This window comes from Strix aluco, chromosome 1 (assembly GCF_031877795.1).
Source record: "Strix aluco isolate bStrAlu1 chromosome 1, bStrAlu1.hap1, whole genome shotgun sequence".
In the NCBI taxonomy this organism is placed as follows: domain Eukaryota; kingdom Metazoa; phylum Chordata; class Aves; order Strigiformes; family Strigidae; genus Strix; species Strix aluco.
In genome coordinates this window covers 29,521,140-29,536,006 of record NC_133931.1, presented here as the reverse complement: position 1 = coordinate 29,536,006, position 14,867 = coordinate 29,521,140, and the positions used below count along the sequence as shown (strand labels likewise).

Below are 14,867 nucleotides of genomic sequence, written 5' to 3'. Positions count from 1 at the left end.
TCATATACTAATTTTCTAGACAAGGAAATTCACATGAAGAGGTGACTTGTTCGAATTTGGACAGTTACAGCATGTTGCCGACAAGTTTTGTCATCAGTATTTTTTCAAATATACTTGGCGAGATGTCTTGTTAGTTCTTTTTGAAGTCTTTTGCTAGTATTTGTTACTCCTAATTGTTTTTAAAAATAAGTCAACCAAAAAATGATAATGGTCTCCTTTAATGTTTGGGGACTCAAAACGTAATGACTTAAACCAAAATCAGATAAAAGGTAGCTTGAATATTATGACTAAATACCTATATTTTAACAAATGTTACAGTTGCTTTTAGAAAGCAAACTATGGAGGAAAAAAATGTGGAAGAAGTAGAAAATCTATCATGATTTCAGATGAAAAAATGTGACCCATGTGTGGAATTATGTTTTTAGTCTTCTACATCTAATCTTTCATTGTTACCAAGGCTGCAGTTCCCTTTTATGACATGTGACACGTGACTTAGACTGGAGTTTTCAAATGTGAGGGAGTTAATTGAAATTAAGGAGAAGTCTGTGGCTAACGCCTTTAGAATCTTGGATGGTTGCATTTCACTAACTTTTAACCAGCTAATGTATACGTCTCAGAATTTCTGTAATGCAGAAATACATGACAGACCTTTTTTGTCTCCCTTTCAGACAGTTTAGTTGACTTTCACTTATTTTTGAATTATCAAGTACCATACAGAAAAGTAACAGGGAAGGATTATTTCCAAGTGTTTGAAAATGCTCAAGTTTGCTTTAGTTTTAAAGTGAAGAGAAGGAGAATCACACTGAAGTATGGGAGGAATGAGAGAGAAGGCATAGCCAGCAGGTGGGTACAGCTGTGGGCCCATCAGTGTGGTCTTCTGAAGACAAGATCTACCTCAAATAGAATTTAAAATGCTGGCAGTTAGGCTGCTGTTTGTTTTTATAGCGACTTCCTCAGCTGGGTGAGGAAGTGGGAGAACAGATGTATGTTCAGGAGCACTGAGGACTCATCAGTGATTTGGGGAAAAAATAGATTCTTTGGTCGTTTGCTATTTCTTAATTGTTGAATATTTAGCTGAAATTTTAAGTTCATCTGCAAAGCTGTTTACAAAGGGGAAATTTGAGTTGTTTTCTTACTTTTAACAAACTGATGTGTTAAACCACAGGTGAACCGCCTGAATGTAGGCAAGGAAATGAAGCTCTGTATACAGGCTTTGCTATACAGGGACCTGAACTGCATATGCTTTCATAACTACATATAATTTAAAAAAAGGTCTGCTGGATAGTCTCTCAGATGTATCATACTTAGATATTTTTCAGTGAAGGGAAGGGTAGGAAGAACAATGAGAAAATAAACAAAAGAACCCACATGATTTTCAGTGCTTATCCCTAAAATAATTGCTATGCAGTCTCTCCAACCTATCCTGCCAGTATGTGGTGAAGAGAATATGTCACACTTGGTTTCAACTATCTGACAAAGTAGCTTTTGAAGATAAAAGTTACCATTTTAGCACTGACCTCTTTATGTTCAGCAGAAGTAGAAAAGGTGAGGAATAACATTGCCATCCTGCGTTCCATACATTGTGTAGGCAGTACATTTTCTGTTTTTCAGCAACAGTATGCTGTTACAGATAAAGCAATGTATTCTGTTAGTTTCTAGTGCCAAACTGAAACGGAAAAAGAATTGGTTTGGAACAACTTTCTACACGGAATTAACTGCAGATGGAGAAATTAAGAAAACAGCAAAATCAAGTAGTTCTTCAAATCCAAAATGGGATGAGCAGCTGACAGTGTAAGTAGACTTTTTGGTTGTTTAATACTGTTTATTAGGCAGACGTTGCAGGCAAATGTTTACTAAGCTTGGCTGCCTACATTGTTTTCTCTGGCTGTTGATGACTAAATGCAGACATAAGATAATATTTATCTCCAACAATTTTTTTTTTCTTAATTCTTACAATGTTTTGAGAATATATTTTGTACAGGGAGTGTTTCTCGCATACAGTTGCTAGACATGGTATACTCTTGATATTTGTTAGCACTGTGGACCATTCACATTTAAGATTCCTCTCTAGATGTTACTAATTGTAACCATGTAATTCTCAACTTTAAAGGGAAAAAAAATCTCAGCTGGATAAATAGTAGTTACGAGAAAGGTCACTTTTTCCTTTAAATTTCCTAATGAAGGGAAACACACATTAAACAGTTTACTGCAAAGTGACCTTGCAACTTATCCTAATATTTGACCTTTTTAATCTTCTTTTGATTTAATTTGGTTTAACTGTGCTACAGATGTAGATATACCTGAATATGACTCTGTGAAGAACTGTCAGTCTTGCACTGTGCTATTTGATAGAATGCATTATTATACAAGCAAAATTGTGCTGCTTCAGATTTGAGTCTAGCAACAGCATAGCTACTATCAAGTGGCATTGAGCATGGGCCACTACATTTTACAGCATTTGACCTGTCTTTGTACAATAGCCGACTTTGTTAGTAGTAGGAACCATGCCAGGTTCCTCTAACTAACAGTGCTGGAGAGTGGGGAGTGGTACAACATATCTAGTTTCGGGGAACTGTATGCTTGGGAACACTTACTAATTAATCTGGGCTGAAGCAAGTAAGGTATTCCTGTGCCACATTTCTCAATGTTTCAGGTGTAGTAGAGCTTATTAGCCCTTTGCAATATTGCAAAGGAGAATAATATAATCTTGAACCTGATGTCGATTTTCAGGAGTTATTACTGGCACAAGTACAGAGCTATCAGTATATTCACAGAGACCAGAGTTTCTGCTGAGGAGGCAGGTTTGATTTGGCAGGATTTGGTGGGCTGGTAGAAATGAGGTAGTTTAGCATCAACAGTACAACCAAACAGACTCATTCCATCATCAGTATTACTTACTTAGGATCTTACCCTTATATATAGGTAAGGTATTCTGGCCCCCTCTTTCTCTGGCTTATTGGAATGGTATAGTTGCTTCAGTTGCCCCATCTATTTGAGAATAAGTGAACTCTCTGGCTTACCAAATTCCCCTCACTTTTATGGGTCTGCATGAGCACTAGCGATATATTCTCTGTGTGTAGGTGTGTTTTTTTCTTTTCTTTGTTGAGCTGTTCTTTTAGTAAGACTTCCATTAGAAGGCAGCCTGTTCAAAATGCAAAAATATATTTGCTCATGGGTTTCAGCAAAAGTGATCCACGTTGTCCAACACATTCAAGAGACTATAAAGCTAGCCCTGTTTTTGGGAGGGTGGGTGTTGTTTTTAGTGTTGTTTTTATCAGTGCTGATAGAATTTTCTGTATCCAATACTGATGGATATGTGGCCTTTGACTTTTTGCAGTACAGCGATTCTACTCCATTTTTCACAGCCAGGAGCACTCTTGCAGTACTAGACCCTGTACTACAAAACTTATTCTCCAGGACCTAGCATAGCTTCCCGTTTTCCTTCTTGAGCAGGGAAGAGATCACTGCCAAAGGTTATTGTAATATTACTGTAATTGGGTCCTTTACCTTTCTGCTTCCCTCCAGTTTTACTTTAGCTTCATCATTTGATTTTTCCCCTCTGATTTCTGTGAGTATGCATTATGGTTTTATATATATTTGTGGATTCACAAATGATGTTTTATCAACATTTTCATGGCAAGCTGACACCTATTAAGTAGCTTCTTCCTGCTTGCAAGTAGCTGATTGGTTGCTTTTTCCTTTTTAAAAAATATTTAGTATTTTTCTTTCTAGTGACTGACAAATATACTTAACCACCTTTTTCTCCACATTTAATAATGTGAGTTTTTAGTTAGAATTCTGGAATAGTGAGGAATATGTCTTTCATAAATAAAGAATTCTGGAATAGTGAGAAATATGTCTTTCATAAATAAGATATGTTTTACATAACTGAGATTTGAGCTTAATGTAGGTTATTCTAATACTCCTCAAATTCCTTATGCTATCATAGTAATGCACTTCAAGTTTGATCTTAACTATAAATTTCATAGTGTTTACAGTTCTTAGTTAAAAATTTCCCCTTGCAGTACAAAAACTTCTTTCAGTTAATTAGTGTCAAGAAATACAATAAATATGAGAAAGTGAATTAAGTTCAAATACTCCTAGTAACAAGAACGAGTACTTTAAAATCTGTATATATTTTTTAAAAAAATGTATTTTATATGCAGGAATGTGACTCCACAGACTACGCTGGAATTTAGAGTGTGGAGCCATCACACTTTAAAAGCAGATGCTTTATTAGGAAGAGCCACTGTAGACTTGAGACAAGCTTTGGAAATACACAATAGAAAATGTAAGTTATCATGAAGGATATTTTGAGTGAAGCAGAATTATTATTACTAATCTATATATCAAAACTGGCAACCAGACTACTAACTATACGTGTAATTACAACTGATGTTCAGTTGATGTCTTTACTTGTCTCTTTTAGAGATGTCTGTGCTATCAAGAGCAATTTAAATGTAACAATGGGATATAATAATTTTAAAACAAACATTAGGGTATGAGTTACTACAAATTAAGTAAAAGCAGAAGTGATTAAATACAATGTTTTGTGGCAAACTAATAATTAATTTGCTAGAAGATCTGTTTTAGACTTGGTTAAAAAAAAAAAGTCTGAACTTTCAGAAAAGCCATCTATGTAATTTTTCATGTTTTCCTTCTCTGGAATCACTGATAGAAAGGCTGGATATTTTTCCCTCATAATTTCACTGCCCAGAGAGCAGTAGGAACCACTGATTAGTAAAACAATTGAGAACTTCCTTTAAGTACATTAGAGATTGTTGTGTTCTATGTAACTTCTAACTTTAATTGTCTTTAATAAAATTAAACCAGGTCTTCTTTATCTAATTTGCTTTATAAAATTTTTTTTATTAGTACAAGAAGATGGTGAATCCACACTTTAAATTCCACTCCAGAGTGGCAGTAGAATTCCAGCTAAACCAGTCTCTAACCTTTCTCACGAGTTAGATAAACAAACCTGAGATCTCAGTTTAGGGAGATGGGGGGAAAGGAGAGCTGAAAAAAAAAGCTTCATTTTTGTGATTCTTGAAGAAAATTGAAGCAGAATCCAAAATCAAGTGGGATTTCTTCAGCAGTATTATAAAGATTCTGCCCAAGGTTCCATAATTAAGCAGAAAAGTTGCTTCTTTTGAAATTTAAAAAAAACAACAACAAACTGTATCAGAAGAAACTGGGTTGTAATAATGATAGTTAAAATATTAACTATTTTTTTGCTATCTCGAACAAAATAGTTAATATTTTATTCCTGTAGATCCAGGGGATGTAGGATCCAACAGCTTGGCAAATTCTTTCAGGGAATGGTTGACTGAGTTAGCTGTACATTGTACCAAAAGTAATTTATGTGCAGTGTTTCTGATTTGGGCAAGCAGTTTAACACACACTAGATTATCCAATAATTCAGTGGTAGAATAATCTGATGGGTATCCTTCAGTCATTCAGTTATCGATGCCTAACCTAAAATGCAGCACTTGAAAGTCTCTTTACTGAAGAAAATGTAAAGGGGAAGTCTTCTAAATACAGAAACTTTAGAATTAGTGGTGTCATTTTTCTCCTACTGAAGACCACCAGTATTGAAGTGCTGCCCACACCCCTCCCAGCTCAGTTGGACTACAGTCAACTGTTGGTCTGGTTTGGGGAGATAACCTGTTAAAACATCAGAGGCTAAACCAATCATCCTTTGCAGAAATGATTTATAAATATGTTAATTTAACAACTCAGTGGTAGGCTAGTTTCTTCTTTCTCTTCTTTCAGGTAGTACCATTTTCAAAAATGCAGATTGCTAAATCAATCATTCTGTAGATTTGGGAGCTTTGTGCTTGCTCCAGCGATTTAAAGTACCTTGAAATCCATTGTAATGTAGCAGTGGGTGTGTGCTAGTAACTGCTGCCCAACTACACTGTCAAACCTGCACTTTAAAGTAACAGCTTAGGGGTATTTGGCAATAGTTTATGGTAGCCTTCCCTGTTTTCATGTTTATGTTATATGTTAAGGATGAAAAAAATAAGGAACTGCTAGTTTAATGCATAGAAGTGCACAGCGAGCTTTAACTTTAGCTTGAAATACAGGAAATAGGGTGGTATATCTTGAAAAATTAATCTTTTAATCTGAAACTGCAAATACTAAAAGGCCTTAAGCATTTTAACCTGATTAATGTGAACTCACAGCTGACTGTGTTTGGATTTATGACATGTAGCTTTAACTGCTATACTAGTAATAGTTGATTTAGAGTTATGCAGCCTTCACAGTATGTTTTACCTCTGGGTTATGTATGTCTCTACAGATGTGTGCATTGCTTCTCAGTCATATTGAATTCTTTACTGCACCATGTACATATTTTTTTGTGTATCTCAAAGTTTCTTTTGGTGAAAATAGTTTCTGATTTATTTTTTGGTTACTTGAAGTATCCTCTCTGTTACTGTTTAATCCATGGAGTTGTGATCTATGAAAATGCTAGTAAGAGTTTACTAAAAATAACGTTAAAAAATGAGGAAGGACTCTGTGCAGTCTTTGCATTTACTTCTTCCTCAAAGTGATGTTCTTTTCAGTGGTTTTTTAGAAGTAGTTTTGGAAGGTGATATGAGAAATGAACATAAGCTCTGGTTGTAGAATGAGGTTCCCCATGACTTGTAATATTTGGATGTGTGGTTCAGAAGTTGTTTGACTTTAAGCCTTCTTGTGTTATGTTAATAGTGCATAATTTCAAAAGGGCTTAGTGGAAACAGCAAACCTGGGAAATCATTAACTACAGAGTACTGAAACCATATGGATCCTATGGCATACCTATAGAATGGCCATTGTAGTTTTACAATAACCTGTGGTTAGCCACCTCCTTAGTAATATCTATGTTGATTTGAGTCATCTGAATATCTCTCATATTCAGTTTTATACAACTAAATACACGAATCTCATATTTTGTGTTGAAAGTCTCTTTTAATGTTGTTTAGAATTTAATCTTTCCTTTATCCCTTCTCTCCTTCTCTTCCCTTACCCACTCCAACTCCATTTTTAGTGGAGAAGGTGAAAGAACAATTAAAACTCTCTTTGGAAAACAAGAGTGGCATGGTGCAAACAGGTGAACTGACAGTTGTGCTAGACGGTTTGGTTGTTGAACAAGAATCTCTTACAAATCTCAGTTCATCAGCAACCAGTAAGTTAAAATAATTAAATCAGATGGTAATATTTTGATTAAGATTTCAAATAGTTATAATAGACTATCTCTGTTGAATTTGTTTCTTACTGTTCAGTAGAAGTTCAGCAAAATGGCGAGGCTGTGCATGAAAGCAGAGATGCTTCAGCAAGAAGTACATCCAGGTTGGAATTTATTTTTGTGTTTTCCCTATATGAAGTACATTAGCAAATTTATCAGTTGAAATGTTTGGACTGTTTGTGGGTTTTGTTTTTTTTTTAAAAATTTTTTGAAGGTGATAGATTTTAACTGTCAAGCCCTAAGTTATGTAGTTATGTTACAACAGATTTTAGAAACATTACTTGTATGTTAATTGCATAATTTAGCTTGAGAAGAATGAAATTTACAACTCTGTTCTTTCTCTGCTGGTAGGGTCTGCTCTCCACTACTTTATCATTGCCTCTGGGATATGTAGCCCTCTGAACATAAAAATTCAGCTGACTGGAATTCTACTAAATGCTGCAGCAGAGATTAGGGGAGCAGTGGTTCAGTGTGGTTTTGTGTACTTATTCCATTCATTTTTTTCTGTGTATGAACCATTTCTATTCATGTCTACCAACTTGTTGCCATGTACCATCTGAGCGGAAGGAAGAAGGAAAAAAAAAAAAAAGCCTAAACTGCTTTCCCCTCACCCAGTTCCTTTTTAAGGTTGCAATCAGGAATTTAAGAGACTTGTATTGAGTTTAGGAAGCAGTATTCAGAACACTGTGGCAAAGAGTTTGCCTGCTTCAATCTGAAGTGGCAAGGAAAAGGCCTTGGCTTCTCTATTCCAGCTCAAGGACTGTCTGGAGAGAAGTAGTAGAAGATTGTTTGGCCCCTCACCACTAGTGAGTCAAATAGATCAACATTCAGATCAATTTAATGTTACTGGCCTGCTCAGTTACCTTGCAGTGAACCCCTTTCCGTTTAAGTTCTTGACACACTGGAGTGAAAAAACATATGGTTGCTCCGCTTGATTCTTTTTTTGAATATGTGGAGGTTTGTCTCTGTTTCCCCCCCTGCCATGGATGCCCAGTATGAGGGAATGAGGATAAAAGTTGCTTCTTATTTTTTGTTAGAAAGGTTTGGGACTGTTAAAAGTGATTTGAAACACCTCTGCATACCATTTTGAAACAGTAGTAACAATCACTTGTTTTCATTCAGCTATTGTTGCTGGAGGTGTGGCTTTTACTGGGATCCTGCCCTTAATGTTGATATTTTGATTACAGCAGTTTTCCATAGAACTATCCAGCAGTTTTGATTTACAGTTTTAAAATTAAGACAGGAAGAAAAGTTTTAAGGTAGCTTCTGTGCATGTATTTAGGAAGCAAATTGGGTTTGTAGACTGGAGTTGAAAAGGGATACTTTAATTCTCTGTTCATACTACTCCTTTGGAGTTGCGTAAGGTAGCATGGAAATGCTGCTTCTTCCTTTCTTACTCTGCAAAGTGGGACTTCTAACAATTCTCACCTTTTTTGTCATCTGTTTAATTTTCTTTAATTTTTAGCCTCTACTCCTTGAGAAGATGGGGAGTTGGCATTGAATGTAATTTTCACAGTATGTGTCTCTGGTGGGTGGCTTTAAGCATTTTGGGATAGATTTAAGTTAAAACAGTGTGATTGAACAAGACTTTTCATTCACAAGACCTTACACTACATTTATTTCCATGTGGCCTTATAAAGACAGAGCTGCCTGTGTGTATCTGTCCTCACAATGTCTCATCCTGCCTATGCATAGAGAAGCTCATCTTATTGTCCTTTCACTGAAGGAGAGTTTTGTTACTTTCTTGTGTTATGACTAGAATAGTTTTTGGAGATATGACAAACAAAACCAATTGTTCCGCTTGCTTAATGGGAGAAAAAGTTTTCCTGCTCACAGCTGCACTTTGGAAGAGTCCCTAAGGCAGTTTTGGAAGATGTGGCAGGCGCATCAGTCTGCCCAGCTTGGTTCTAATATGTCATTAGAAGTAAAAGATAAAGTGGAAATGGAAAATCCTATCTGTTTTTAAGTATCTGAAATCCTCAAAACCAAAACTTGCCTTTTGTTCCTTAATTGTCTTGCTCTTGCACTTGACTGTTATCTAGGCTGCAAACATTGTGTTATAAGCTGTTGTGAATTTACTTCCATTTCTTTATTTGTTTCTTTAGTGTGATTTAGTGTAGGATTTGGTTTAGTTGCATAACTGTTTAACATGTTTGTAGTAACCTAAAATGATCTTTTATTTTTACCAAGATCTGCTTGTGACGTTTCTAATGGGATAGACAATCAAGTACCTTCCAACTCTGTAGTACAGAATACATTCTGTATAGAAGCTGTTAATGGAGACAGCACGCCATCTCCTACTCACATTGCAGCCAGACCCAAAAATACACCGGTACCAAAACCACTTGCAGCTCAGCCCGTCAACAGCACTGGTAAGAATGGGAGAGTTATGAGAACATGTTGCATAAGGCTTTTTGATCTGGTTGAAATGTATCTGAAGTTGAGCCACTTCTTCTATACATGTTTTGTTAGGTTTCAGAAATATTGAGAGGATGTTTCTGGGCTTGATTTATAATTTTTCGTGTCTACTTCTGTGAGTTTTTCTGGAGTAGATCCATTCTTAACTTTCATACGTTCCCGTCAGTTCTGTTCTCTGAGGAAGAAAGATGTAAAACATCCAAAACTTCCATTTCTCTGTCCCAAATGACTAAACCATATTACTGCTTGTCTGGAGGAAAAATCAGATTTCTTTCACAATTAATTTGAGTAATTATAGTTAAGTTTATTTGCCATTAGATAAATCTGATTTTTAGTGCTGTCAGGGAACTGCTGTGCTCTGAGTTGAGATGCCTTCCATTTTTTCAAAAGGTATTGGCAAACACTAAATTTCATTTTCCTCTTAAACATTCATGAAAAGAAAGTCTTTTATTTTTGTTCCTCTGGCAAAACTTTGCATCTAATAATGACTGTGCTTTCTAAGCACTTTCTCGCTTTTCTCTTGAGAGAGATTGCAGTGATAGCAGAGGAAAAAGATAACCTTAAATAGAAATAAGCAAGCTGTTAATAAGCAGTAGAACAGAGACTGTCAAACTTTCTGTGAGAGAGTGGGAAATGTGGGTATGGTAGAAAGATAGCAGAAACAATTATGAACTTTAAAAGGTAGTAATTAAATTAGGCCTTCTCTGAAGCTTTTCTCTATTTGGAGAACTTGAATTTCATTTCCTTCTCTTTTCAGCTGAAGGCCAGAGGGCGTATACATTATTTTGGCAGTGCTCCCTTTTTCTTCAGAAGTGGAGAGATCCATTTGAAATCTGTATTAGGATAGGGTAATTGCAAAAATAATTGATTTGTTCAAGTAGTAATATTGAAGAAAACATCACTGAGCTTGCAGTGAGGCACTGATATAGCAGTTTTCAACTACTGTACCAGTTGGTGGAGACTTTTAAGGCAAGGCATAAAACAGGTCTCCAGCATTTTTTGATGACAGAATTTGTTTTTTCCCGTACTGTTGTGTTTAGCAGGATTGTAATTTCATGTGATGTTGCCAGAATTGCTCTTTTAGATCTAACTGATGAGGTAATCGACTGATGTAATGTTTTATAGATCTGTTTTGGAGATCAGCTTAGTAAGAGCTGATGATTTGTCAAGTTATTTTGCTTCTAACTTTGTTATGTAATCCCATTCACTCTTTCATGTGGGTGAATTGAATGTTTGTTTCTTTTGTTTTATTTTTTTCAAATGAAAGCTGAAATTTTGTTTGACTTTTTTTCTATTTAAGTAAAATTCTTGCTAGTTAAAGCAGAAGTTTGAAGAAACTTGGTCAGATTGTGTGTAGTTATGATTTTTTTTAATGTCATGCTTTTTATTTGCTTGAAATAATACAAAGTCTTGACACGTCTTAATGTAGTTAACCTTTTATGTGAGCTGGAAGTAGTGATATATTACCCTGGAACAGTTGTGTTCAAAAAGCAGTGCCTTTACAGATCTTACAAATCTGCTGCTGCCTATAAGATCACGCCTATCATTATGCATAGCAAGCAAATACTTATGGCCCGGTGATAATTCCTTAAAGAAACTGACTTGCTAATTTAAATACATTGCTGATGACAGCTTTATTGTTCGTAATTCTTTGACCTGCTTTTCTGACCATCTGGAAAAGCAAGAAATTGCTGCCATTATATACATATTGCAAGTAATAAGTAGAATCTAGCTCTTTTTTTTATTTGTGAGAATGTTATACAGAATTAAAGTAAATTAACTCTTTAAAATGATGGAACAGCATTTTATAGGCATTAGTGTAGAGTTAAATTTTGCAAATCTGTATCAGTAAGGCTATGAGTATAGAGCAGTTGTATTGGCCTCAGTCCTTAGATTTGTAAGCTGATAGCATGCTGTTAAGAAAATTACTTGGAAGTCTACATTGCATATTATATTTAGTCTTGTAGAAAAAGAGTTCCAACTCTAGAAGAGGTACAAACTGATGAGTTTAAATAAAATTGTTACTGTGTGGTGTTGATTAGGGGTTCAGAAAATGAAAGCTGTGAATGATGTTGCACTGCTTTTAATAGGGCCTTGACTTTTAATGGGGATCCTACTGACTCCTGTACCTGATTTTGCTTGTCTAAGACAAGATCTTGTGCTGAAATACTGTTCTGTGAAGCACTGCAGATGATTGGTATTGATATATTGTTGGCCAAGTGGGCTTGGGAGCAATAAAGCCTTCTTAGCCCCCTTTTCCTGCTAAATCCATGCCTGCTTTAAACGTTTTATGAGATTATGTTTGCACGAGTTGGATGACATTTGTATTGTTCTTTAAAACACAGAAATTGATTTACTTTGTGATTCTAAAATAATTTTCTTCAGTCATTGAACTACGTAAGTTATGTTAGCCAAATACTAATTTTTACATTTCAATCCAGATTTTGTAGGGGGATTTTTTTCCCAAGTCACACACAGGTGGTTTTTGCTTAATTGCAGTGTTCTTTACCTAAACTCTGAAAAAGGAAAAAAAACCCAGCTGTAAGAACTGCCTCTTAGTTTTCCAAATTCATGGAGTTATTTATCTCTTAATATTTTTCTTTCATGTGATACTACTCAAGATTATTTAAGTTGATACAAGTTCAAAGTTTCAAAGCAAATAAAGCAGTACTGTTTTCTGGGAAGCAGATGGGTACCTTTTGCTAATCTAAAGAGAAGGGTGTAACATTGTTTTGACCAATGTATGCAGAAACTAAGAAATTACCTTAGCAGGGAGATATAGAGAATGTCTTGCAGACTGTAAGTTTTAATCACAGCTTTAACTGAGACAGGTGCGCTGTGACTTTTTGTCATCTTGGACAGAAGTGCTGCTTAAGGCATATAGATGCAACTCAAATGTATTCCGTCTGTGTCATTTACTCCACAAGCTGATAATTTGAAAAGTAAATTTTACCAGATTCTGATACACAAATGTTCTTATTTCCCATTTCTCAGTTAATGGCGAGTCATCCGCCTCTGCACCAGAAGCTGGTGATTCTTCTGTCTCTGAGGCTCCAATAGGTTCAGTTGAAGCTCCCATGTCTTCAGATTGCACTAACACTACAGCAGAACCTCAGTCAACAACAGAAGCAACCAGTTCTGAAAGCCACACTTCTGCATTACCTGTTGTGTCTGCTGGACTAGAACCTACAGCTGCAACAGACTGTGCTCAACCTAATGCTAGAAACAGTATAGCAGCAGATGCAGCAAAACCAAGGGAATCCTCCTCCACCTCAAGTGCATCTGCAGAACCTGTAAGACAGCAGCCTGGTAATGCCAGCACAGAACCTTTGCCACCAGGGTATGTGGGCTTGATTTTAATACTATAATTATGTTTCATCTGACCAGGCATATAAAGAAACAGAAATTTAATTCTGTACTGGATTGCCGATGCAGGTCAGTTGGCTGAGACAGGGTTATTTGATCTAAAACGGGGTTTGTACTGCTGCTATAACTGGCTAGTATCTCTTGTCCCAGAAAGTAACAACTGATAACTGAATTGCTGTGACGGTATTGTGGTCTAAATAGACAAACTCTTGGGTGTTATGGATGTGAGAACTTTTCATTTGACATATTCAAACTTATTTGGGTCATAATTTGTTACTCCTTTGGTTCTTAAACTATGAGAATGTAGTAGGGACCAAAATACAGAGAAGTGAAAATTAATAAAATAGTCTAGAAATACTTGTAGGTGCTTGCTGTGTAACAATGAAATCAATAATGTTGTAGATAAAAATACAGATTTTAAGTGTAGGTATGCGCTCGGAACAACTAAAAACTTTTCATTCTGCTAGACTGTTAGAAACTACTTCTGTGGTCCTAAACCTTAAATGCCGTATTAAAGATGTGCTTAGACATTAAATGAAAATATAGTATATGCTCAAATATATATATATATCGATCTCAAAACTTTTTTCTAGATGCTTTCATGTTTGGGTGAAAAGATGTCTTCAGTAACTAGTTGGAAATACTGACATTTCCATAGTATTCTAAATATTAACTATTTTAGCATTTTCTGAACACAGAAATTGTTTCTTAACCCCAAGTGTATACACCTTGTGTCATTGTAGCTGATCTTTCAGAGAGCCTGTCTTGTACCTGTTCCCTCTGAAGGAGGTTCAGTAAGTTATTAGTGACACTTCACTTGAGTTTCTGTAGTTGGATAAACATGAAAGCAAGCATCTAAAAAGATAGAAATATTGTGTATATATTGTTGGGGAAGAGTTACAAAGTTTTTAATTTTCAGATGCTTAGTACAATGAAAGCTCTTTATAGGTGGGAATTCCTGTGGTCATCCCCCCTCCACACACACTTTTTAAAAAAAAAAAATTAATTGCATGCTTTCCCATTGAGGACAGGATCATGAGTTGCAGGCATAGTGCACACTGTGATCAAATGCATTTCTTCATCATTCCTCCCTGATCAGATTTCTGTGGGTTGTTTTGGTTTTTTTTGTGGTTCCCTGCCCTCTTCCACCCCCCAGTCTAGTTAAGTCTCCATTATGTTTAGCCCTAGTAACACTATAACATGCTGCTGCTCCTCTCTTTATCATCTTGTAATCTTAACATTTAACCTCTTGAACTGCAGAAAACATTTGTAGGATTTTTATAGGATACTGTGTAATAGTGAGGAAATGCACATCAAATCCTATGAGTAGCAGGCAGGGTGTTCTGCCCATGTTTTTAAGAGCTAATTAATTATGTATATAAGAAAAGCAAACATATATCTAATGCTAGCAAGAACTTTAGCTTTTTGTCTAACATTTATCCAGGTTTCCTCTTCCATTTATACCACTTTTATTGCATTATGGCAGTTTTCAGCAGCATGAAGCTTTAATTGTTTATAATGTTTGGTCCTCTCTCCATCTTCAATGTAAGTTTGCTTTGCAACTAAAACTGAAGAAATAGTTCCCAGGGATATCAGATAAAGAATTTACTAGGCTAGGAAACAGAAATACAGGAAAACCATTTGATAGCACACATTTCAGGTTCACTCTGAAAGATCCTGTTGTTTGTTGGGTATAGGGAACAGTGCTTCGAAATGTAAACTTGTTCTTTTTTTGAGAGAAGCATGTACTTGGAAATGCAAAGAATGTGTCTCTTAGTACTTTTTGAATGAGGTTATTTTAGCATCCAAGCCTTGAGTAGGTAATTAATTGAGTTTGTTTTCATATATCTTAGAC

At 35.7% G+C, this 14,867-nt stretch overlaps 1 protein-coding gene across 3 annotated transcripts in view; it reads left to right on the top strand.

Annotated features, from left to right (window-relative positions):
* WWP1 (WW domain containing E3 ubiquitin protein ligase 1) overlaps positions 1-14,867 on the top strand; it is a 67,269-nt gene that overhangs the window by 33,482 nt on the left and 18,920 nt on the right. For 2 of the 3 annotated variants that reach the window (XM_074816347.1, XM_074816337.1), the window contains exons 3-8: positions 1,653-1,791; positions 4,167-4,291; positions 7,031-7,168; positions 7,266-7,332; positions 9,419-9,600; positions 12,641-12,986. In XM_074816347.1, the coding sequence (XP_074672448.1) occupies positions 1,653-1,791; positions 4,167-4,291; positions 7,031-7,168; positions 7,266-7,332; positions 9,419-9,600; positions 12,641-12,986 (997 nt within the window). The remainder of the gene's footprint in view (positions 1-1,652; positions 1,792-4,166; positions 4,292-7,030; positions 7,169-7,265; positions 7,333-9,418; positions 9,601-12,640; positions 12,987-14,867) is intronic. The other variant, XM_074816359.1, reaches the window with a different exon arrangement.